At 32.0% G+C, this 26,160-nt stretch overlaps 1 protein-coding gene across 9 annotated transcripts in view; it reads right to left on the bottom strand.

Moving 5' to 3' along the window:
* The window catches only part of LOC127851780 (uncharacterized), a 69,934-nt gene that overhangs the window by 16,679 nt on the left and 27,095 nt on the right, over positions 1–26,160 (bottom strand). For 4 of the 9 annotated variants that reach the window (XM_052385649.1, XM_052385650.1, XM_052385651.1 and 1 more), the window contains exons 20-32: positions 21,093–21,161; positions 19,157–19,274; positions 18,538–18,584; positions 18,026–18,091; positions 17,520–17,588; positions 17,125–17,190; positions 16,800–16,868; positions 14,720–14,828; positions 14,365–14,408; positions 13,739–13,822; positions 13,498–13,560; positions 12,976–13,050; positions 11,628–11,675 (exon numbers count right to left, since the gene is read on the bottom strand). In XM_052385649.1, coding sequence (XP_052241609.1) covers positions 11,628–11,675; positions 12,976–13,050; positions 13,498–13,560; positions 13,739–13,822; positions 14,365–14,408; positions 14,720–14,828; positions 16,800–16,868; positions 17,125–17,190; positions 17,520–17,588; positions 18,026–18,091; positions 18,538–18,584; positions 19,157–19,274; positions 21,093–21,161 — 927 coding nt within the window. Of the gene's footprint in view, positions 1–11,627; positions 11,676–12,975; positions 13,051–13,497; positions 13,561–13,738; positions 14,409–14,719; positions 14,829–16,799; positions 16,869–17,124; positions 17,191–17,519; positions 17,589–18,025; positions 18,092–18,537; positions 18,585–19,156; positions 19,275–21,092; positions 21,162–26,160 lie in introns of those variants that run through there. The other 5 variants (XM_052385653.1, XR_008035944.1, XR_008035943.1 and 2 more) reach the window with 5 other exon arrangements.

The following is a 26,160-nucleotide window of genomic DNA, read 5'->3' as shown; positions in this document are numbered from 1 at the left end:
TACAGTTCCGTTGATTGGGAGAAGTGTTCCGTTTGAATCAACTACAATTTATATTAAAGTTGAACAAAGACGGTAAAATAGTCATTATGTATAAAAAACATATATATAATGTATAATTTGAACATTACATTTCCTGGCTTATTTCATCTGCAAAAATGAAAATTATATATTGAAATACTGTTTTAAAACACCGCTGTGTTTTTAACCGAGTTGAATGGTAGAACTCACTACATACAATTACGACTGACTTATAACATCATGACGTATTTTCAGGTGAGCTTATGAAGCAATATTATACATTTAAAGCAAAATCACACTACTTCCTGAAGTACAACTTACTCGCGTGTGCTTGATTGGTTTTCCAATTTTCTAATTCAAACCCGAAACTAAAAAAGACAGGAAGAAAATTCATTCAAATTCAACTGACATGGGTGTAAAGACCGGAATATTATGTTGAGATAAATCACCAAATAACACGTAAACAGGAAAAAAAGTTTTCCCTGACAAAGAAGAAAACTTGAACAATTGATCATATGAAACGACACAATTGGACAGGAAGAAAATTCATTCAAATCCAACTGACATGGATGTAAAGACCGGAAGATTATGTTGAGATAAAACACCAAATAACACGTAAACAGGAAAAAAATAGTTTTCCCTCACAAAGAAGATAACTTGAACAATTGATCATATGATACGACACAATTGGACGCGTTTGGCCAATCCGAAAGCAATGGCGTAAATATTGAGCGGAGATATTTGGTAAACAAAATAATTATGTCAGCAATATATTTCGGCGTTTTACTCACAATATCCCGCTTATAAATCCGGTTGTGTACGCAAATATAAACACGTGTAATGTTTCAAGACACTTCATTTTTATACTTTGTTAATCAGTGCTTGCTAGTCTTCCTAATGCTTCATTTCTTATTAATTGCGTTGATACCATTTTAAAAATACTGTAGTACGTGTTAACCATGTAACCAACAACCCAATACGTTATAACATAATACTACTGTTCTGAATGGTTTGATATAATGCAACCTTTGTGTCATAAACGCCTCATAATATTGTGAATAACAAGAATGACTGACCAAAAAGGTCAAAACACAAAATGCATTTGCAAAATGTGAACTCCGTTAGCCTGATGACAGGTTATCAACAACTATGCTGGTTTTGCAAGTCTATTATTTTAATAAAATACTTTTAAATACTGTTGCTCAAAAAGATACAGGGCAGCGTATACATACAAGTAGTATTTAAAGACGAATGTGCTGTTCATGTATAACTTGGTTTGAATAAATATAAGATAATAAAAATGTCCAAACAAAAGCTAAATAGAAGAAGTTCAGGATTTATTTCGTTATTTCATTTAAAAACTTATACATTCGTAGTAATGGCAGTCAACACAGTTTTGAAATTAACCTGGAGATATGGTATGTGTTTGTCTTGTGTTAAACTAATTTTATCTACAACTTATTTTATTTGTTGTTTTTAAACGTGTAATCAACAACAAACCATGCAAAATACGAAATTTGATATTGATCAAGTGTTACATTAATAGTTGTAATTGTATAGGTTAATAACATTTAAATGATGTGTCAATATCATATTCATGTTATTATCAAAATATGCTATGACGTAACGTCAAAAAGTCCGTCCATCCAGAAAATTGCGCATGTGATGTACATGTTTTTTTAATAAAATTTTAATTTTTTAGCATAGCGTCATGATAATTATATCAAACGAATCAGCTAAAAAATGCGCATTTAACAATATATAAAACAAAAAACAGAGTAGCGACATTTATGGAAAACCTACGTTATAAAAGCTATATTATTTTTTTCCATATTAATTATTATGGTATCCTAGTAGAGAGGCCCTCTAAGGTTTGTAAAACATGCAACAATAATGTTTTACAATATCAAATTAGCACTCTTGTTAGCGTCCAAAGTTGGTAAAGTTTTATGATTTCTAATGCCTAATTATGTTTTGCGTAAAATTCGGAAAAGATAAAAGTAATTATAAAAGCAATATTTTCTACCGACTTGAATTAAAATAATATCGTTGTGAAGGAAAATTTATGACGTTCCTAAAATATGCAAAAGTATTTTTTCAATATCAGATGTGCGCTGTAGGTTGGTATAAGTTGTTTGATTTCCCTACCAAATTATGAAATTTTTTGTTTTAAAGGTACAGTTTTAAAGCGTAAAATTGTTTCCGGTAACCCGACTCTACGTTTTTTTTCTTTAAAGTCGATTTTCGTGCAACACGCTTTTCTTTCGACATTATCACTTTACATGCATATAATAGGGATATAAGGCATCCGGATAAAAACCCTCCCGTCAATTTCATAGGGGCGGACATAAGCTCTCCCGTCTTTTATTCGGAAATTTAAATATCGGTTACCGTTAAACTGAAATAATGACCCTTGGATTATTTTTTTCAATATACTTAGTATAAGAATAATTTCTTGTGAACGCATCTCCTCTTATTATTTCAATGGATTTTCATTTATACTCATGGACATTCTTCAGGGCGACATGCAGTTGTACGTTAATGCCGGAAGTTATATATTGCCTATTATTTAGGAAGTTCTGGCCCTTGTAATATTTGCCTCTATTAACCTCAATTGTACAGGAATCTGTCGGACTCTACCTAATTCCCCCATACAGAGGCTATATACTTATGTGTAAAGCTAATTCATGCTAACAATTCACTGACGCAGTAAAACGGCTATTACCGTCAAAAAAAGAATGTATATTAAAAATAAAGTTTTCATTTAGGAATGCATGTATGTTTCCTAATTAATAAAAACACAATAATTTATATGCTGAATAAGGTTGAGAATGTAATTTTGATCGAGGCAATTTAAAAACCCGCATGTAAGTGATAATGTTATTCTATTATATCATAAAAATTTCCCTGTAAATGTTTGGCAAATATGATGATCTTCTAAACACATCTAGAATATCAGAACAATACTACGGAATTTAAATAAAACATGTTATTTTTTTAAAGATCGATTGTGTATATTTGAAAATACTTATATTGATCTATATACAGTTTAATCCGTATCAACTCGCCATTTCACTTATGTTTCTGGATTTATTTTCATTTGCATTGTTTAGTCGTACAAAGTACGGTGTGTCATACCAGAAATAATGAGATTTGAGCCATGAATACACTGTATCAAAAATGAATACACAAGATCCTTTTTAGTTAATTCATTGTGAATTGGTCAACACTGGCCTAGCTGCTGATAGGATTTCTCCAGAAATGAGATACACGGTAGATTCGCTGCAGCCAATACACAACTCATAGTGACACATATTTGTTATTGAAAAAAAACACCATAGAAACGTCATTATAACTATCATGTTTCTTGATATTACTTGTTCTATCGTCCGTAATGAAAGGAGGACGAGATTATTAATGGCACTATCCGGATTCCGTACTTTGATAATACTTGTTAAGATTTTCAAATACATTTTTTAAGTCCCCCAAACCGAAATTTTCATAAAGCACCACACTCGTGTCACTTATATTCAACGTTATGAATGCCCAAATAACGATCGTTTGGTCACGCTTTGGTCAAGATTTGTGCCCGCCTCCGCCCCTCCCCTGTGATAACCTCACCAATTTCATGTAAAACTAAAGCGGTGGTATGCATGCGCGATAAGGATCTTCATCCTGCTTTGTCCCCACGACATAAAATGTCACATTTTCACGAGACTGAACCTTATTTTTCTCAATTTCTCTTGTATATAAGGAAAAGGGATATATTTTCTTTTATTCACATCAAATCCTGTTCATTGTACATTAAACCATCATTACAGGTTGTTGTGTTCGTTATCGGTTCAAACGACATCGGCACAAAGACCCCGGCAATTGGGCAATGTTTTACACGTGTTGTGCATGACGTAAATTACATTAGCTGAGGTTTCTTTAATCTTAATTGCTGTTTTCCACATGTTACATTTAAGGGACTTGTGATATCATCGAAGACATATAAACTCACTTATCTTCATTTTTACTATCGGTTACAAGTACCATCTTGGATTATAGTTGACTCAATAAATAATACAACTCCAAACAGAGGTGGCGCTAGAGATAACCGAACGTGCTATGAAGCTCCGTGTTTTCATCAATAATAACGAAAAGAGGGCAATACAAGTAATTTACGCAAATATAATTAGTTAACGCGTCTGTCAGGATTGTACAAAATATCGTCATACTATCATAATGTACGATTATTTTGGAAACACACACAATAGGGTTTTGACAATTCTAATAAGATACATCGCTTCATATTACGTTTAGCGAATTATGCTGATGAATGTACGCTGTTTAATAATTGTGTATTATGGATGAACTCACAGATTCGAGTCCAATATCAATTATAAATAACGTTAATATCAAGTTGCATCTGCAGGAAATTAATGTATTGTCAAAACAAGGCCGGTCATTTTAGGCATGTGGCCAATTGCAATTTAATTCGACACAAGACAAAAAACACGACACACACTGGGGTCACCGCATTAACATGGCCAATGCAAAGCAACGCATAGCCTGAGGTTTAGACCCGGTTTAAGGGCGGCGAAACATTACACTTTGCCAAAAGAAAAGAAAAAACCTTCAAAAGCAAAACACTAATTAACCTAATTGCATGACAATTTCAATCAAACTACAATAAAAGAGAATACGCTTAATTTGATTAAACTATTCAACTACATAATGGTTGTATGTTCACCAGAGCAACATAACTGTAACTTTCTAAGGCACAATGAAATGAAACAAAAACAACGTCGCATGTTTTTAATTAAACAATATTAAGTTAACTCCAGAAATAAGATCATGAGGGAAAATAGTCAAACCACCCGCTGTCTTTTCCTTATTGTTCTCACGACAACAAAAGCCATCATATATACTATTTACCCTCAATATAAGATATAAATCAAAATCATTCGTAGGCACTTATCAGGATCCTCTTTACAAAGGTACCATTATAATTAATATCGAATTAATAAAACTGTTTCCTCTAAACCACTTTTACCTTTTCCGGGTTTTCCATTAGGCATTTTTGTGTGCGAAAAAAAAACACTAAAAGTAGACGGACTTTGACCGCAATTTACAAACCGACCCCGACCCTGCCATACAATATGTTTACATCGTTAGAAGCTTTGATGGCTCTTCTTTCCAACGGTACCATTATAATTCATATCGGACGAATAACAATGCATTTATAACCATTTTGACCTTTTCAGGGTTTTACCTAAAAGAATTCCGGGTTTTCCGGACATTTCCGGGTTTTATACCTTCCCATACCAAATGTTGGCTAAATTCTAGCATCATTTTTTTTCTCATGTTATTTCATACAAATTCGAGCATTGCCGGATAGTTACGTTGCATATGGAAATGGCTGTGATTAAAATTCAGAAGTGTTTGTCGGATTACACATTTACTTATGCTCATTTGAGAATAAAACAAAACGTTTACAGTTGTGTGTAATTAATTCAACAAGTCTTTGTTAAAACGCTTAACGTGATGAAAAAATGTTTTGACAATATTACGCATGGAATGCACAATTTCCACGAGGATTACACCGTTGCTATAATCAGTTTTCTAAGAAACTGGCCACTATTTTATCTGATTAGAATGGTACATGTGTAGGTATAACAATAAATGCGTTTATAATTTATATAAACATTAAGTTTAACGGACAAGTGTAGTTCAGCAACGGACAAGTTGAATTTCCTAAATTGTTGTCCGTGGACAAGTATAGTTTTTTGAGATTTCGCCACCCCTGACACCCTCTCAGTCCTAGAACTACAAATGTCATTATTGTCACAACGGCGCCCTTTTGTCTTTTTGACGGGTATATGTATCGCTCCCCCCTGATTATGAAAGTCGCAAACTTGACGCCAGAACAACAAATATACCCATCAGCAGGGCAAATATAGCGACACAAGTCATTATTGGAGTATGAAGCTTTTTAAATCATGCTTTTTCGGGTGGGGGTATTTTTTCTATTATTTCGTATTTCCGTTTAGGCGACCGTCTTTAAACCCGGCAACACACCAGAACGCTTTGGTAGAAATCAGCCACCATAACATAGCTTTTGTATTGATTTACAATTTTGTTTAAACTATCTATAACTAACAGAGCGTTTTAAAGGACTTTTTATTATTTGGTGCAATTTAAAAAAAGAGCCACATATTCCAAAATATATGTATACATTATATTTATACAATATAAATAACACGTCCATATTATAAAATGTCTTAAAATATCGGTTCGTTTATCGATAATCATTCATTAAAATGTGTAACATCAATCATTTATAATTTAGAAAATTCTTATGTAACGAACTTGTCGTTTACAATGCGATGACATCTTGAAAGCTTGAGCAGTAAAGTGATAGTAAGTAATCGTTGGCTCTTAAAGGTCCCGGGTTCAAATATCGATGATGGCAAACTGTTTTAATTCAACTTATGGTCTCGTTTTTCTGCTTATATAACAATTTTTCAAACATTAAAAATGTGTAAGTGGTCGCATTTAATTAAATTTTTCAACGACAATCAAGCAAATCTTTAAACTATTTCCTTTAACATACATTTTAAATTTCGAAAGCCTGACTAGTCTGGCTAGAAACTCGGTATAGATTGTGCTTCAAGAGTTCCCGGTTTCAAATTCCTTGTGTCAATAATTATTTTAGGCTTTTCGATATCTTAAAAATTCCAATTTAATACATGTAATGACCTCTTGTAAAGACACAACAATCTGTGAACACGTCCTTTAAATTTTATTTACAAGTCATGACGAAATGCACCGTTGTATTTAGGTTATTTTCTCTCACGATATGATGTAGGATATGATCAAACGAATCACGAAATAGATATTACTTAATTTTATCTCATGTAAATTGATTATATGACATGATTTTCAGAACAGTCTGGTACATATAAAGCATCACCAATCGGGAAGAGACAGGTTTAAATGGATAAGGAAACTGTTAATTTATTACGTGACGTGTTCTTTTTATCGATACAGTAATATGTTGGTGCAGCTTTGGGGAAAGAAACTTTTCTTTAATGTAAAATATAGATGATAGCATGGTTGAAATTGAAACAGCATGCAGAAAAGGGAAGTGCTTATGGCTTAGATAGCTCTACATTGTATAAGGTTCTTTTATAATAAAAATTATATTACTGTTCTCCATAAATCTAAATGGAGCAAAGATGCTACCTACTTAATGATATTCAATTAACAGTTTTTGTGATTTTTATAGTATGCGTGATTTTAGAAAATCAAACGGCTATATTTTGTAATTATTTATGTTTTTGAACATTTTAATAGTAACTGGAGATATTGAAAGTGTGTCAGTGCGCATTATATTTCTGTATTTTAAAACGCATTTAACATATTTATAAAACATGCATTATCTGTTTGAAAAATATGCTCCTCAAAGACACAATCCAAGTATATTATCCAGTTACAACGTGTACTTTTGATGGCGAGAATATAATAATAGGAAGAGAAGCTACGGGAAAACTAGTTGTTACCCAAAATTAGAAAATAATCGATTGAAATGTGCTTATTAAGTGAACTTAGCGTTAAAAGACTACATACTAGTTGTACATATAACAAGTGTAAACATTTTATACATTAGAGACTGTTCGGAAAGTTAGAAATGAATTTGTGAATTTTAAAGAAAGTGACATAAAGCAGTTTAAATGCGTTAATACATTAGCGTTGTTTTTTTTTAAAGTTTATTATAATAATAATCGTCATGATTAATTGTGCATGACTGTAATGATAAAATAAGTATTTTTTTAATAATGAAAAGCTAAGCCAATTTTTAAAACATTGCTGAGTCTCGATGAATTACACGGACTTGTCCGCAGTTGCGACTGAGTTTGCCTCGGCAAACGAATCGAGAGTATCGATCTTTGGAAGGAGTTTATTCTGATCATATTTTACTACTGAATGTATAAGCTGTGCTTTGTTGTTTCAAGTGTTTTTATGCGATAGTTATATTGCTTATAACGGTATAATCATATTTAAAACATAGCATATGTTGTCATAAGATATTTTAACTGTATTAACCTTACTATATATGTTTTAAAGCAAATACATACTAATATCTTAACTTAATAATAACATTGTGGAAATTAAATAAATCAGTTAAAACGTCATATTAAAATTACTCTTAGCTAACTTCACTTTAATACTCGTATTGCATAATAGTTCAATAGATCATGTAATCTAAAGGTTAAAGGCTAAACGTGTTATTCAATGAATACATTGTTAGGTTCAAACGCATGCGCGACATTGGATTATAAAACACTATCAAATATAATGTGCAGGGAATGTTTTCATGGTCTACATGGCTATAGTAGTAACAATGCGGCGTGTTGTTCATTTACGGTACAGGTGTCTCAACAATATTGAAAAGCTCTCGCACTACACACATACATGTAACTTTTACAAGGAATGAATATGTTGTAAAGTGTGTTTTATGAAAAAATACCAAAACCGCTATTTTCTACGAAAAAGTAAACGCATTTTTGGAATGAAATTCGGTGGCGGGTCATCATGTGTAAAAAAGCACCCCTGAAATTGGTTTAATTGTGCAATAATCTGCGATAAGTTAAAGCACAAGAGCACCGCCAAACGGGTGCAGACCGCTCGTCTATGTTTCTTTTGTTTAAGGTGAAGGGACCTATCTCAATACTTCAACCAGAAAGGAGTAGGAGTGGGTTAGAGAGGGGTGTATAGTGCGGGGGTGTGGTCATTTTTAAATTATTTTTCAAAAAACAAAAAAAAGATAAAAAAGATTTATTTATTTTTATTTTATTTTAGTTTTATTTATTTTTTTGGGGAGGGGGGATTCTTGGGTGGCATGGTTGGACAGTCTTTCAAAAATAAAATAATAAAAATAAATATTTGTGTTTTTAACCATGTTTCGGGGGCGGTTGAGAGGAGGGTATAGTGTGAGGTGTGGTCATATATTAAATGATCTTTCAAAAAAAAGAAAAAAATGGAAAAAAATGAGGGGTGGGGGAGATTCTGAGGTGGAGCATGGGGGATGGTTTGGGTGGAGTCTATTGTGGTATGTCAGGTAAGTGTTGTTTTGTCCAAGTATGAATCAAATCTGATAATAAATAAAGAAGTTATTGCAATTTTAGCAAAATTTAATAATTTGACCTTGAGAGTCAAGGTCATTCAAAGGTCAAGGTCAAATTCAACTTGCCAGGTAAAGTACCCTCATAATAGTAAGAAAATATTTAACGTTTGAAAGCAATAGCCTTGACACTTTAGAAGTAAAGTGGATCTAAACACAAAATTTAACCAAATATTCAAAGTTACTAAGTCAAAAAGGGCCATAATTCTGTCAAAATACCAGTCAGAGTTACACAACTTTGCCCGCAAAGTCCTCTTATGATAGTTAGTAAGTGGTGCAAGTATGAAAGCAATAGCTTTGATACTTTAGGAATAAAGTGGACCTAAACACAAAACTTTACAAAATTTTCATTTTTCTAAGTATAAAAGGGGTCATAATTCTGTCAAAATGCCAGTCAGAGTTACAAAACTTTGCCTGCACAGTCCTCTTATGATAATAAGTGTTGCAAGTATGAAAACAATAGCTTTGATACTTTAGAAATAAAGTGGACCTTAACACAAAACTTAACCAAATTTTCAATTTTCTAAGTATAAAAGGAGCCATAATTCTGTAAAAATGCTAGTCAGAGTTACATAACTTTGCCTGCACAGTCCCCTTATAATAGTTAGTAAGTGTTGCAAGTATGAAAGCATAATTCTGTCAAAATACCAGCCAGAGTTATCTAACTTTGCCTGCCCAGTTCACTCATGATAGTAAGTTGTCGCGGTTTTGGCGCGTTAACGTAACGTCGCGCCACTTTATATTACGTTGTTTTTAACGCAACGTCATATCCTGTGATATTATGTTCTTATTTAAATACAATAAAGGAACGAACCTGAACACAACCTCTTATCACTTACAACGTCTTTACATACATTTTGGTGCCGTGATTATTGCACTTGAAGTACGATGAAATTACAGAAGTTACGATCAAATAGAGGAGGTACCAAACGCACAATCGCTTTTTTGCTGGAGAAAATCGTAGAAAAGAAAGAGAACGCTGATAGAAATCAACTCACTTCTGAAAAAGTTGGAGACAAAAGTGGAAATGCTAGAGACACTGAACAACAAAATCTTATCAAACACGGAAACTGAAGGAATCGAAGATGAAATTGTGGAAACAGAAATTTACATGATGGATTTACGCATGAAATTAGACACATAGATGAGCTAAAAATCAACCCCATCGATTTCCCAGTTATATATTTAATATTGCATTATGTTTCTGTGTTCGTTTGATATGATGTTTTAAAGTTTTAGATGGTTTTAACATAAAGATACTTTGTTTTACAGATTTATGATCTAAGATTTCGGTTGTGTAGTTTTTAAATTTAACCCTTAGAATTCTAGTTGTATTCAACGAATTACAACGTGAATGCGGAATTGCACTTGAGTTTGCACTTTTGATACACATTATGTCTTTCGTTTCCACTTTGAAATGAAAGAAAAAGTTCTTCTTGAGGCAAACAACTTAAATTTTAAAAACCGTTTGTATTTAGATTTACGCTTATTATGGGGGCAAACTTAAGGGAAAACTTTTCGCAACATGTAGCTACAGCCGTTTTTCCTTTTCTGAAATGGAACGTTCAACTTACATTGCTTTGCACATAGCGAGTTTAATATTAATATTAATATATAGAAGATAATGCAAACATCGATTATAGGACAGAAGTCCAGTACGTAAATTTCTTTCAGACATTTCGAAACCAATCATTACAAATCTACGTTGACAACATGCCGTACATAATCAAATCTTGTTTTTGCTTTTACGGATGAAAAATTATGCATTTGTCTAAAACTGCCAAATGTATATATACATATAAATTATATAGGAGAAACATGTATACACAGAACAATATCGTACACTTCGCCAGCGATCAGCACAGTTAACATTGACATTATAAACAGAGTAAATATATATAAACATATATTTTAACTATTTTTTATAAATAAATCTTCTAGAGGTCAAGGAAACAGAAAAAAACAGTGTGCACGTTGTATAAACATTACACGTATAATACCAAAGTACACCAATATATAATGGAATTAGTGAAAACGCAAAACGCACAAACACATGTTTTATCAAGAAAATGAATATCTTAACATATGCCAAAACAATTTTGCATTTTACGTACAAAAAAGAAATTCTAGAAAAAAACTTCTGTTAAGTTATCATGTACTCATGGCGTATTGTGACAAGGTTAATGGCAACTATATGTTAACAAAAATTGGTCCTATTTCAACAAATACCGGTCTGCTGAATTCCCGCATTTGAAACCTTGTTATATAAAGCTGTATGAAAGTAAACGGTATAGAATTTCATTATAGATATTGGCATGAGCCGATAACATGCAATGACTTGTACATTTCAAATGTATTCAATTTAAGCATAAGTCACAATGTGTATGTTTCCGAATTTAAAAAAAACGGCATAAATAATAATAACGTGGTCTAAACATACCTGAATTCGTGAATTTGTCTCGCGAATGAGTCCTGCATAATATTGAAGCTGAAATGTATTAAAAGTTATGTAGCTTTGGGTAACATTCTTTAAACAATATTCGTGTTTTGAGGTTAGTTTCCAAAATCAGGGGAATATATTGTGTAACTTTAAGAAAGCAATAATTGATGTCCCTCAACATAGTTTGAGAAATTACAGAAAGCTACAGGACGGTTTCATGGATGATTTCAAGAATTCCACAACTTTCACCAAATGGATCGTTACAGATATAGATCCATGTTTTTTTTTAAATTATATTTGGATTTAATTTTTATTTGCACTTTTTTTGTCCACTAGTAAAATAATTTATACGACGAACCGAATCTATTTAAAAGTAATGATTTACAGAAGCTAACCCGCCCGAGATGTGCTTTTTTGTTTTATTTGGTAAATATTGTGTTGTTATCTCAAAGGTTTCTATATAGAACGCACTTATATCCGGGATGATTATTTATGTCAACAAATTTCAACTAATACAATAATTAAGAATCATACGAAGAAATGAATTTTTCGCGTTTGAAATGAATCTTTTATATATGAGGCTTGTTTACGTGGTTTAACATAAAAAAGTAAACATGAATGTTTTATTAAGATATAAATTATTGTATTTATCTCCAAGTTTACTCTTCAAAGTATGACGTAACAAAGATAAGACTGGTTTTGGTTTTTAAATAACAGCTTTGCGAACAATATGCAATATTTAATAAAACTGCTGTGTATGTCACACACTTATAAACTGGTTTTTAAACCGCAAAATTAACTAATTATTAAAACAAAATTAGTCCATGCACTTAATAGATATTTGATTATAATCAAGTCAAATATTAATTGCAGAAGAAATATGTGTAAAATGGTTTCATCTTTTCTCTTGAAGTATATATTGTTTATCGCGACATTCAAATCTTAAGAAAATGGAGGGAACAGTTATAAAATATGCAATATACATATATATATATATATATATATATATATATATATATATATACGTACAACAATAATACAAGGTTTTGAGTTTGTTTGAGTTTGCAATATGCATACACATATGGATTGATGCAAAGCAGGCTTAAATATTGAAACGTATAAAACTATTCCTTTTTTAACGTTTTACACGTACATGAATACACCGATTTAACAAATACCCTTACAACTGTTCTTCTGCTGCTGTGAAACGGCAAGTCTTACTAATTAAAAGCTTACATTATTTTTAAAATTACAATTTCGTATTACTGGTCGATATGCCCACGTTACTTCATAAGTATAAAACCTAATTATATAATTTGTAATTCTGGGTGTTTAAAAGCGTACTCACATGTGAAGCGTTTTCAATTGATTGTCAATGACTGTAGGCAAACCAGCAATCGTCTGGAAATGCCCGTTCAGTATCCTAAAAATTATCCGAAAACAATATTAATAAACAAATATATTTTGACCAAAATCGCATATCTCATAACGATTTAAAGAATTTTCTATAGATTCGGTATGCATTTGATCAATCTTTAGTCCATACTTGAACACTCAAACTAAAAACACGGATTCTTTGAAACCCACCATTTCTTCGATCACATTTGGATTTGCTGTTGAAGAAGAGAACAGTGTCTTGTAAAATTAAATAAGAAAGAAATTTACACGAGTGATAATATATGCACATCATATTAAATTATGCGCAAACTAATTGAAGCATTGCAATAAAAATACGGTATTTTCAGATTCAACTAGTTTGTTTAAAGCAACACAACGAACCGAGAAGAACTGTAATGTGTTTCCTGTTAAATACCCTACTGATGATTAATGCGCATTAATTATAATATCTGATTAAAGCATTCGCACGTACAACATTAGATTTGCTGCAGCGTTCTGGTATTTCTGGTATGTGCGAAAGTCCTGTGTGAAAACTCTGAAACAAAAAGAAGTTCTAATCGAAGCTGTGTAACCCTCACACATACATGTAATAATACGGTACCATAATATATATAAATATATATATATATATATATATATATATATATATATATATATATATATATATATATATATATGTTTACTGCAATTTAAATACACGTTAACAACATTACCCAGCCGATGAGTAGAGCATCCTTACAAACATCAATGACATAGCTTCAGACCACGTTTGAACAGCTCGCTCAATGCTTTTCAAGCTATCAAATGATACAGAGTAGTCGCATTTAATTATACATTAAGCATGATACTCACTGATTATTTAATAAAGAAATATTGTAATTGCATTGAGGTACAAAATAAGCGATGCAAAACATTATCAAGTTTCTGAGTGATCAATTGTAAGCGTTTGTTTCTCACAAACATCGTTAGAACTTCACGATCGCCTTATATGTAGTGGGAAAAATTGTCTCTGTTGTTCTGATGCAAGTCACCTTTGGTTAATCCCTGCCCGCAATAAATAAATCGTTAATTTGACCAACAAAATATTGATTAACATTTTAATACAAAATAACATATGTATTTCTTAATATATTATGATGAAAAATGGATAATGAAACACCACAATATAACAAAATGTAATTATACTAATGTGCCATTCGTATTAACAATGTGGAAAATTGATCCTTCGGAGTTAACTCATCAGATGATAAATAACATTAATTGGCTAAATGGTCTCACGGTTCGGTACGTCAAACCTTAGTCATGGATAACACAGACTTTAAGTAAGAAAAAGGGATACTCATCGCCGTTGTTTCCTATTGCTTCTTCTACCGATTTGTTCGTCTGTAACACAAATAATGACTGCATAATAAATATACCAATCGTCTACAACTAAAACAAAAACTTGTTTTTGTTTATTACTTTAAATGCATTACATACGAACCCTTAATAGGTAATTCATATAAAAAATATAACTGGAATATTACTAGTTCAATCCCTTGTCAAGTTATTTATATTGTAACCATTGTGCAAAACATACTATTTGTGTTTGAGTCCATTTAAAATGAAAAAAGAACATTCGCCTGGCAATCTTCCTAAGACATAATAAATATGATTGCATTTCAAAAGAAAACATATCGATGATAAGTAATTACTTCTGAGCGGTTAAGAGCTGGGGAACATTCTCGATCTAGGATAGAGAGTTCTTCTTGAACGTTGCTTGATATTTCTACGAACTTCTCAACTATCTGTTCAAGACTATCTCTGTAAATGTTATGTAGACACACAGTTATCGTGTTTGGTGATGTTTAACCATGAGAACTTTAGTTTATTATAATCATATTATTGTTTTGTTTCAAACATACGTAAACATTTTTAAAAAACCTTTTATAGTATACGTTTGATGGAAATAACTCAACAACAAATGCAACATATTTTTAAAATGGTATATACGTTTGATTTCTTGATATACCATTTGTTTATCAATGAAGAACATACAAAAGCGCGTTTTGCGATGTTATAAGACACATACATCAGCTGGTATTATTCTATAATCCATCAACGGTTGGAACACAACTTATTGGTAGGTGTTATGAAGTTCTACATATATTATTGTTATGTAATATTATACCCCTTTACTTAATTAGATTACGAAAGTTTAGCATTCAAGTGCACATATTCATGTTTATGCAACCGCTCAAGAATTTCGATGTAAAATATGAATAAAAAGTCAGTTGATTCAAGATTCTTGCTGCTTAAGTCTTCAAAGTAAAGTGAATTTCACGCTAAAATAAATAGTTTTCCAAACATGCGCGAATGATGTACAATGCACACATTGAAAGATTATAAGTGTCTTTGTGTGACTATTTGAAGATTAAAGCGTCATCTCAACAAACTAATGAGCATCATCAGTATCCTCATATCCCTCCTACTACTCATCATCTTCATTACCATCATCATAATCGTATCATTACTATCTTCATTATCGACCCATCCTCATCATCATCGATCACATAACCATTAACAACAGTATTGGGATTATCATCATCGCCTTTATAAAAATAGTCGTCATCATTATCGCCAGTATTATCATTATCACTGCTATCCTTAAACACAACAAGAACGTGAGTTCCTTAAGGGCGAAACGCAAAAGAAGAAAAATCCAATAGTTGATATTTTGTCCATGTTTCGGTCATCAAAATTACGGTGAAAAAATACATTTCGCAAATTTCCATTTTCATTGAAGTGCAATGCTTTTAAGAAAGCTTTTTGTAAATACTGTTTACCATATTAAGAACGGATTCTGGGTATGATCGTTAACGAGAGGCATATTTCGGTAATTGTGTATAAAACAATATATGATCATTTTCGATAGCTTCGATATAGCGCGACACTAACGAACTAGAGCACGTCACAATAGTGATGAATAGCCACCGAGGCCGCATTTAGTGATTTGTAGCAATTGGTAAAAGTAACAATACCATATTTGACCATTAGATATGGACAGTTTTATCGTTGTTCTTGCGGTGTCAGATACAAACATGTAGTAATTTTACTACATTAGTCTATACATAAACTCTACCCCCATCTTCCCCTGGGTATTCCCAGTTTTGACTACATTGTCATGGGTTGATAAAAGTAAAACGAGGACCTCTATGCAATGCTACATTACAACATATAACTCATCTGGATATGCTGATTTCAGATAAGCATAGTTTTGGTAAAAAGGTATATACAATAATTGTACAGACGTAATTGCAAAAGAGGCATACATTTTTTACTAAGGGTGATACAAATCTCATATGCATAACGTCATATAATAAGCTGCAATCCAACAAATGTTTGATAATGAACATTCAAACGTGACAAAGAAACTCACTGGAAACAATTGTGTCCGACAATAGACACACATACACATAGACAGACGGCCATGGTGAATTCAGTATTTACATCTGTACTTTGTATCGGGAGCTATAGAAACCTGTCTTTATGAAGTGATATGTTTTCACTTTAAGTAGCTATATAGTTTAATGAATTAGTTATATAAATCATTTTGTGTAAAGTGAGTCGTAAACATATAATTAAGACATTGTGATTTTGTTCAAGAAAAATATATTTGATGCGATTGTTTTGACGCATGAATAATACACAATACATGCAAATTATAATGGTTTGCTTATAAATATATTACTTGTGGTGTCCTTCTTATCATAGCAAAAAACAACAACAGCTCACCGGTTTACTCTGCCATATGCTCGAGATTCGGAATCGTCCTTCTGAATCCCAACTATCATTTGCAACATGCTGTAAAAAAATGTCGTTATGTATGGAATAACTCAAATATCTGTTGTAATTATAAGCGTTTTTCGATATCAATTCGTTGGATTAATATTTTTAGTAAAACATTATGGGTGCAGGTGTCGGATGAACACAAACAGTTGAAAAAAAATTGTTTTAGTGATTTCCCAAATGTCTCATAAACATAAATCCGTTTTAACTTAAAGATGAATTTTTTTTTTTAATAATTGTATTTTGCAAAATTTCGAAACAAATATGTTACTTTTGAAAACATATTTCTAGCTCTTTATTCATCCTTGTTTTGTCGGTTTTAATTGACCTCCATAAACTGCAATAAAATAAAGACGGATCTTCGATTAACGCTTACACATGTTTACATAAATGTTTTGTTTATACGTTAATATTTAACAAGATCTAGCAAATTCAACATAAATATTATATAACAATGTGTGTTCCTGACAAATGGATTGTTTTAACTTCTCAGTGTATTTAGCACATAATATCATTTGGCATTAATAAATCGACGTGTATTTTACTGCATTCTGTTCAATTTTATAATCTATCCTTGATCCAATTATACAATCATGAACTCATTTCAATACTGATGATGACTTGCAATATGATCATTTTAATACGCTTCATTTGTATAGTGCCTACTATATCATTTTCCTCATGTCGCCTCGATATTTCTGAAGTATTTCAACTTCACTCTCCGAGTTCTTCAATCTAAAAAGTATACCAAAAAGTCATTATAATTCATGACAAAAGTAGTAAAACGCCATTTAACAAGAGATAACTTCCTCACGGGTAAATGTGAAAATCCAAAGCCATAACTATTCAGTTTCTACTTTCAATATCTAAGTTGCTGCTTATATAACACCCAAAATGATACATTAAGGGGAACCACATTTTAAAACTTAGTAACCCTAGATAACTAGGATTGATCAACAAACGAGCCGATGGACTGGCCGACATAAGCAAACATATATATTCAACCATCTATGATTGCTGATAAAATGAACAAGTTAGAATGTCTATATGCAGAATGTATATTCTGTTAACTATCGAGTGTTGATATTATGGTTATGTTTCACGTACAGAACGACGCCTGCTGCAAAATAAAGAAGTTAAACGATTAACATTTGAAAATACATGTATAGTACCTCATTCTCATAAAAGATTCCATGTTATCAATCCACTGTTTGATAGCTCGTCCATCCTTTAATGGTCTCAACAAAATATAAACATGTACAGGTTAAAACATATGTCTAAAATACAAACAAAACAAATAAGCATACATTAGAGACAGTACGTTAAGGCGTAGCTACATTACTTATTTTGAAGGCACATTGAAATGAAGTAGAGATTCCCGTTGCAATTAACTTCGTCAATGTTATAAATTGCAAAATAAATATTTTTCTAAACATTATATGAGGTATTTACATAATCACTTAACACCTTAGATTCATATTTTTTGGTTTCTTAATAATTGTTATGAAATATGAACAACTCAATGTGAAATGCGAAATACAAATATACGACCATATGTATAATAAGTTAATAAAAACCAGCATTTATCTGTGCTTTACGTTTTGTAGTAGTCTTACTTTAAACTATGTAAAATTATTAATGATGTAAACAATGATAACACAATAAACGTAAAAATGAGCTATACTCAGGGTCCATATTTCCACTTTCTGCGTCGTCCTCTACACTGCTCGGCTTAAACGTAATACGGAATCAAATAAAGTATGTTTTTCAATTAGTGGTAAGAAAATAATAAATCATATACAAATAATTATTGATGGTTATATGAGCAACTTAAATAAATATGTGACGCTATCAATCATATGTTTATGGTCGCTTTGAGATAAGTGTCGTGAATACATTTTTTATAACCAAATGACAGTTTTAATAGACTAGAACACCGATGTCTGAATATGCATTGCATTAATGTGAAAATTGTTGGATCAATTATATTCAAGTAATCATTTAACAATTGTTTGGCCATTTTCGTAAATTTGGTAGTTCAATTGGCTAGAAGCTCAAATATTTCAGAATAAAACATATTATCATTTATACAAATGCTTCTCATACCATTTATATGGCGAATAACGTTTATTGGATTGAATCATTTTGCAAATGATAGTATATATTTGAATGCATGATTCTATCCGAATAAGGAACACACTTATGTGTTCAGCCTTCGCATACAAATAGCGTTTCATGTGTGTAAACCTAACATATCGACTATTCTTCAAGCATGAACATAACTAAAGCGATAACATAAATACCTCCGAACATGGGTCTAAAAGGCACGATTCTGTTTCGATGTACTTTAGTTGCTCCTTTAAACCGCCCCACTTTATCTCTAATTCAACGTCTTTCTCTGCTATTGGTTTTAGTAGATTGCTGCAATCATAAAAACAATAAAATCCCGGAATGCTTTAAAGGCATGCATGTAAGATTTGTCGTATTTACTAGAGTTAATGTGTTTGTGTAATAACACACACATATGTATATGAGAGATAGAGAGAGAGAGAGAAAGAGACACAGAGGGACAGTACGAAAAAGAGAGAGAGAAGGGAGGGAGTGAGGGAGGGAGGGAGTTATGGAGGGAGGGAGTGAGGGAGGGAGGGTGTGTGGGAGGTAGGAAGGGAGGGAGGAAGGAAGGGAGGGGGAGAGGGATGGTAGGAGGGATGGAGTGATTAGGAAGGGAGGGAAAGAAACTTTTTTGTTTAAGTATGTTAAGCCGTCATTAAGAAAATATCCAGGAACAAATGTTCATGAAATTTGAAGCTGACAAAACTACCTCACCATTGGGTACTCATCGACCAAAACAAATTTAACCTGTATTGTATAGTCATACACAGGCATATATACACTTAAATAAACACATTAAATCTTCCAGAAGCAGTGTTTAAGTTCAATTTTAAAGAAATGGGGTATACCCTTCGGTTGTGTATAATACAAAACAAGTGCGCTCAATTTATATAAAATTAAAAGCGTCCATCATTTGACGAATTATCATTCTCGAACAGTGTTAAGAGATCCTGTGAACTAGAAAATCGCATTTGCTGTAAGGCTCGAACCAACAATTTATTAAATAATTTCATATATGCGTAACCAGCATCGTTTGCAATGGATTCGACCAGTTTCAGTTATTGGCTTGAAAACAATTGGGCAATTTGATCTAAAAAAGGCCATATATCCGTTAACAATTATTTTTTTCTTTAATCGATTTTTACCGGAATGTTACGATATTACCCATGTGTGACTATGCTTATTTAAACATTTAAATACATTTATAAAGGCTAAACGAAAAACAATGTGGAACAAGACCATATCAAGCATTTCCTTACTGATAAAAACTATGTGTCGTGTGTGGATATAGATAATATCATATGTTTGTTTTATTGTATAGTTTTTTCGGTAATTGACTACTACTTTAAAATAATGAATCTTATTTTGCTACCCGACTTTATACAATAATCTTGCAGCTCAAATTTTAACAGGATCTGTTGTTTAGTGTAATTAATTAATTGGAAGATGCCCTGCAGTATCAATCATTAAACTTTTAAATTGCTCTCATTTCTGTTTTGTTTTAATGTATGTGTATAAACTCGAATGTATGTACTCAACATCAATAATTTATTTTTTCAAATACATAAAGTACATCATACATAAAGTTAGTGAGACAAATGGTAATTTTAATGTTACACAAATCTTCTTCGATTTTCGATGTTATGTTAAACTGTTATAGAGGTCTGTACTTCCAAAGCAAAATATCGATCATAGTCAAAATAAGTAATTTACACTTTTGTTGTGTCAACTCAACCACACTGTCATGTTGCATAAATGTTCCTTATTTCCAAGATAAATATACATCATTCTACAACTCACCACACTTGTATTAATATAACATTAATAAGAATCATGATATTGGTCTTAATTTTTATTAACTCTAATGTATGTATGCTCCAAATTGAATGAAATAAACTATTTTTCTTAGGTTTTTGTTTAAATTTGAGATTAACATTTCAAAAAATTAAACAGTACAACTAACATTCTGTGGGTAAGTAATATAGCGATTAAATTGGAGCTCAAAAGTGGTATATGTGCGTAAGGCAAATGGTTGGCGATGCTACGTCGACGGATATAACTAATTTAGTATCGAGGTAAGTGGATAACCAATGCATCGTCTACCAAACTAATTATTAAAAAACAAACCTGAGCTCATTTTCTTTGCCTCGTTGAGAATAGCCCGCCTTCATAAGAGCCATCGCTTGTTGTAGATTCCTGAAAGGACAACACTTAAACAAACTACGAAAATATGCACCTTGTTTCGAATATGATGACGAACAGCTTACTTAAACACATGTCATAAAAATAGACTTGCACAAACATGTCCAGATTTTGAACTTATCTAAATCCAAAAAAGTCCGTCATATTAAGTGTGCATCTAGGAAACTAAATAGGTTTGAAACGATTATATTGGACCTCAAAATAATTTAAAATAGACGCAATCATTATACTGTTTGTCATACGATCTCGAATTTTTATCAAAAAATGAATTAGTCTAGGTGATATTTGGGCTGCATGAATGCTTTGTACCAATAGTCAAACCAAAACATATGTTTATTAAATGGCAATGGAAATTGGGTTTCTTTGTGGACCAAGGTAGCGTGATTTCCCAATGCAAACATTATGCATGATATTTCCATTTTCTTTTACGAGAAACTATTGCGTGAATGATTAAACTACACTTAAAAAGAAGAATTGCCGTATTCACTTCATTTTTGAAATTGTAGAACATAAATTGGGTATCATGCTTTGTTGCAAGTATTTGTTAAATCGAGGTCAGTTCTTTGATTTGATATCCTAATGGTTGGTCTTTTATTATCAAAACTCTGTTGACTGTTGTGTATGTCTGGGCAATAATTCAAATAAAACACGCAAGATTAATAACAATATACCCATAGCATCGCAAATCATATAAAGAAGCAAAATAAGAGAAAACTAATGATTATAGATAGTTAAAATTCGATTAAACTGCAGTTCAGTTTTTTAATGAGTACTATACACCAGAGAAAAGTAATTACAACTTTTTGAGGCACGATGCCATAAAAAAGATGCATCTTAGTTCATTTTTTTGACACTATTATTTTGCTCAAACCTCAAAGACATTATCAACTCATGAGAAAACGTAGACCCTTGGACATTTTAGAATTTGTTGAGCTCTGGTATCAGTTCCGAAACTGGCGGACCTTGTGTCCGAAAGAAAAACGATATGTAAAACTTTGTTTTGGCTCTTAACGAAAACGAATCTTTGAAAAAGCCCCCCCCCCCCAAAAAAAAAATTGCCTGGTATAGGTGTATTTTGCTTCGATAGGTTTTTTTGTCACTAAACTAGAATGGTTTACTGCCAAGAAGTCAAGCAAACTTGCTCTTTGTGCTGGTGGCGTTATAAGCTCATTATACTATTTTCAGAAAAGTCGAACCCTGCGCGGTGATTTGTGACGTAAGCAAAACACAACAGTTTGTTTTGTTGAAAAAGTAATTCGTATTAAACCCTTATGATGATCGTAAAACTTATATAAAGAAGCGAATGGATGGATGGATGAATGGATGGATGGATGGATGGATGGATGGATGGATGGATGGATGGATGGATGGATGGATGGATGGATGGATGGATGGATGGATGGATGGATGGATGGATGGATGGATGGATGGATGGATGGATGGATGGATGGATGGATGGATGGATGGATGGATGGATGGATAGATAGATTCAATTCAAAAACCATTTAATAAATGAATGGTAGGAAGGAGACTAAAGCAACAGAGTTACAGCTTTTTGAGGAACGATGCAATGAAATTACGAACAAGTAACAACTTCATCCCTTCTTTTTACAAAAAGATTTAAGAATATAGCACCATTTACATAATATTTCAGGTACGGGGTTCCATACGACCTTCCACTGTATTTGACCTTGTCACAATATGTTGCGATTAACAGTACTTTCCGCGGCTGTAAATTTTCCCCTTGCCAATACGTGGATAATATTAATTACTAATCATCAATTAACAATATTTAAATTTACTGTTCTTGTTTTCTATCAATATTTTTAATAATCTTGTTATGCTTTTCGAAAAAGCAATCTGACTTGGTCGCCGATTAGTCATATTCAGAATAATAATTCGAATCCTATCAGCGATTCTACACTCATATAACATTGTGACGTTTTGATTTGAACTATTCCGTGATGCTATTTTGTCATTGTCACTTTATAACTCTTTATATTGTAAACACAAACGATGCTTAAGTGTTAAATATTGCTGTTCAGAAAATTTAATGAGTAAAACATTTGCGCAGCTTTCTTTACTTTAAGTGATATGTTTTTGCAAATGTTATAAAAGAACAGGCCTACAATTGGTTATTTAATGTATGTATGTTTAGTTGTTAAAATAGAAAAACAATCGAAACTTTATTATTAATAACAATGATATTGCTGTTCTAGTAAGATTCCGTTATGCAGTCGGGTATGTTTTCAATGAAATATTTAGTTTCTACAGCATTTAGTCCCGACATATTTCCAATTCAATCAAAAGCGACCCGAAAGTGTTTTGACATTCCCGACGAAATTAAGTGTTTGTTTGGCAAGAGCAATTGCAAATTGTCTGAACTACTTAACCGTTTTAACATGTGAATCACAGGAAGTCTTTAAGTCAAGCTTTGTTTGTCGTCCCTTCTTTATATTACCCAAACCGCATCACCAATGCATATTTCATGTAAGCTGTTATCATTAGGTAAAGTTTCAAATGAAAATAACCTTAAAGGGATCTTTTCACGCTTTGGTAAATTGACAAAATTGAAAAAAGTTGTTTCAGATTCGCAAATTTTCGTTTTGGTTATGATATTTGTGAGGAAACAGTAATACTGAACATTTACCATGATCTAATATAGCCATTATATGCATCTTTTGACGATTTTAAAACCTAAAAATTATAAAGCGTTGCAACGCGAAACGATTGAATAATTTGGAGAGTTCTGTTTTTGTCGTTAAATTTTGTGAAACTACGAAGGTTGCTTATATAACGTATAAAATACGTGAATTATGTGTACTCGGCGGAATAGATCAGTAGGTTAAAGCGTTTTTACTTCAGGACTCTGGCATGACTCCAGGGGTCACTGGTTCGAAACCTGCTCCGGGCAATGTTCTTTTCCTTTTTTTAATTTTATTCTTGATTTTTTACTGGAGCTTTTACGATCCAATGTTTACATTTATCAAATAAAAGCATTTAATGAATAAGTTAAAAAAAATGCCAAAATCTGTGAAAAGGCCCCTTTAACAGTTCGATAAGTTAAACCATTACGTAAACGGATTTAAGTCTAAACAGTTTTAACCGAAGTTTAAACAGTCAAAGTACACTAACATAGTTTACGTAAATATTTTAACCAACAGACAATTATACAAATCGACCGACAGACAATTATCCGTCCGCAATATCCGTGATCATTTCTTATTAAAAGGTATTTACACAGTTCATGTACAACATTCGGGATGTGATTTACACGATTTTGTTTTTAAATTTTGCATGATATTCTTATACCAATCCTTTTATAACATTTAAAAAACATATGTTTTGTTATCAGAATCAATCTGATTTATAGACTTATATACGGTGACACGTCTTCCAAATTGTTATTAGTATGTGTTTTTGTTTGTTACATGATTTTGTCATTTTTCCTAAGAAACAGCTGTGGTGGTTCTATAAATAAAACAAGTAACAAAATAAGTAGTAAGGTTAAGAATCACGCTCGCAGTTTCGCGATTCGTTCATTGCGATTGATTTAATTCGATCGTTTGTAATTTGCAGTTCACTGGATGACTGGAGAAGAATAAACACTATATAAATGTTACAGTTGAAATTATGTCAATAAATGTATTTCTGTGTGCGCCATGGTGCCAGTTAAAATTGAGTTTTAAGTATGTTCATTAATAGTTTTGAAAAAATGTTTTTTTGTTACGTTCGTCGATGTGTAAGTATATTCAGTGCATTCTGAGTACGGAGTATGAGTCCTTACAAAGAAGGTCATGTACATGACTATTGCAGCCGTTAATTGTTTAGTGTCGAATATTTTAGACTGGTTCTTACATCTAGCAAGATTTTAAACACCCACTTCTCACCTTCCAAACAATTGCGTCAGTATTTTCCGATTTGAGGTTATCAGTGTTTGGTCAATATTTAGTTTTGAGTTAGAAAAAAAGCAGTACACTTGTAAGATTAAATAGTTAAATTGTTGTACTGTTTTTCGGTTAGAAAAACATATTCCAAATTTCAATGCTCACGTCAGAAATTTACCATAAAAACTTGGGTATTATAATATGACAGTTTTTTATATTTTGTACATAACAGAGGCGATTAAGAAAAGAATAACTAAACTTTCTGTTTGAAATATAAAATATAAACAGAAAAATTTGTTCGGTGTTCTATTTATTGTTCAACGGCCATTTATATGTTCATTTATACATCTTAGGCAATCCAAAAATAAAATTATTGTACAGGCATATTCTTTTCAATAAACTTCTTTCCTGTAATAGTGTAAGATTTTCAGTCATATTTTTTTTAAGTTTTTAAGTTTGTTCTATATTGGAGTCGTCGGCCTTTATTTGCAAATAAACGTTCTGTTTTGTTTTATAAAAGTGTCTTTATTAAACACGTTCGTTTGTCGTTTGAATTTTGTGTCAGTGAGGATGCACAAATATTATCAACATAGTATATTTTAAACATCTGCAATTTGATTATGCCAATATAACCTTCACTCTTCCATCACAAATGGTTTAATATTGTTATCATAAGTATCAATAAACTGCCGTTTACGCTTTATTTACTATATCGTTAAGTTTTGGGAACACAAACATGTATGAGTTTAACACCTTTTGATTTGTTGTGTGTTTGTCGAATTTTAATTTGAGGGTTATCTATTTGAAGAGTATATGATGGTAACGAATACAATTTCGTAAAACGCATGCACTAAACTGAGTCCGTTTTTCATGGCAGCGTGCCTGAAAGAGTTGTTATAATTCTGCTCTGGTGTATATTAATAGTTAAATATCTGAACTGCAGTTTACACTAACTTAAACTATCTTTGATCTTAATTTACCCCTTGTATTGCTACTGAATTTGTATTACAATGCTAGGGGAATATAACAAATTACGTTTGTATTGTTCTGTATTGAATAGGCAACTGGTCACGTTACGTACACAAAATACTTCTGCTTGTAAACAA

Source organism: Dreissena polymorpha, chromosome 11, assembly GCF_020536995.1.
Source record: "Dreissena polymorpha isolate Duluth1 chromosome 11, UMN_Dpol_1.0, whole genome shotgun sequence".
Lineage (NCBI taxonomy): Eukaryota > Metazoa > Mollusca > Bivalvia > Myida > Dreissenidae > Dreissena > Dreissena polymorpha.
This window is presented reverse-complemented; position numbering and strand designations above follow the sequence as displayed.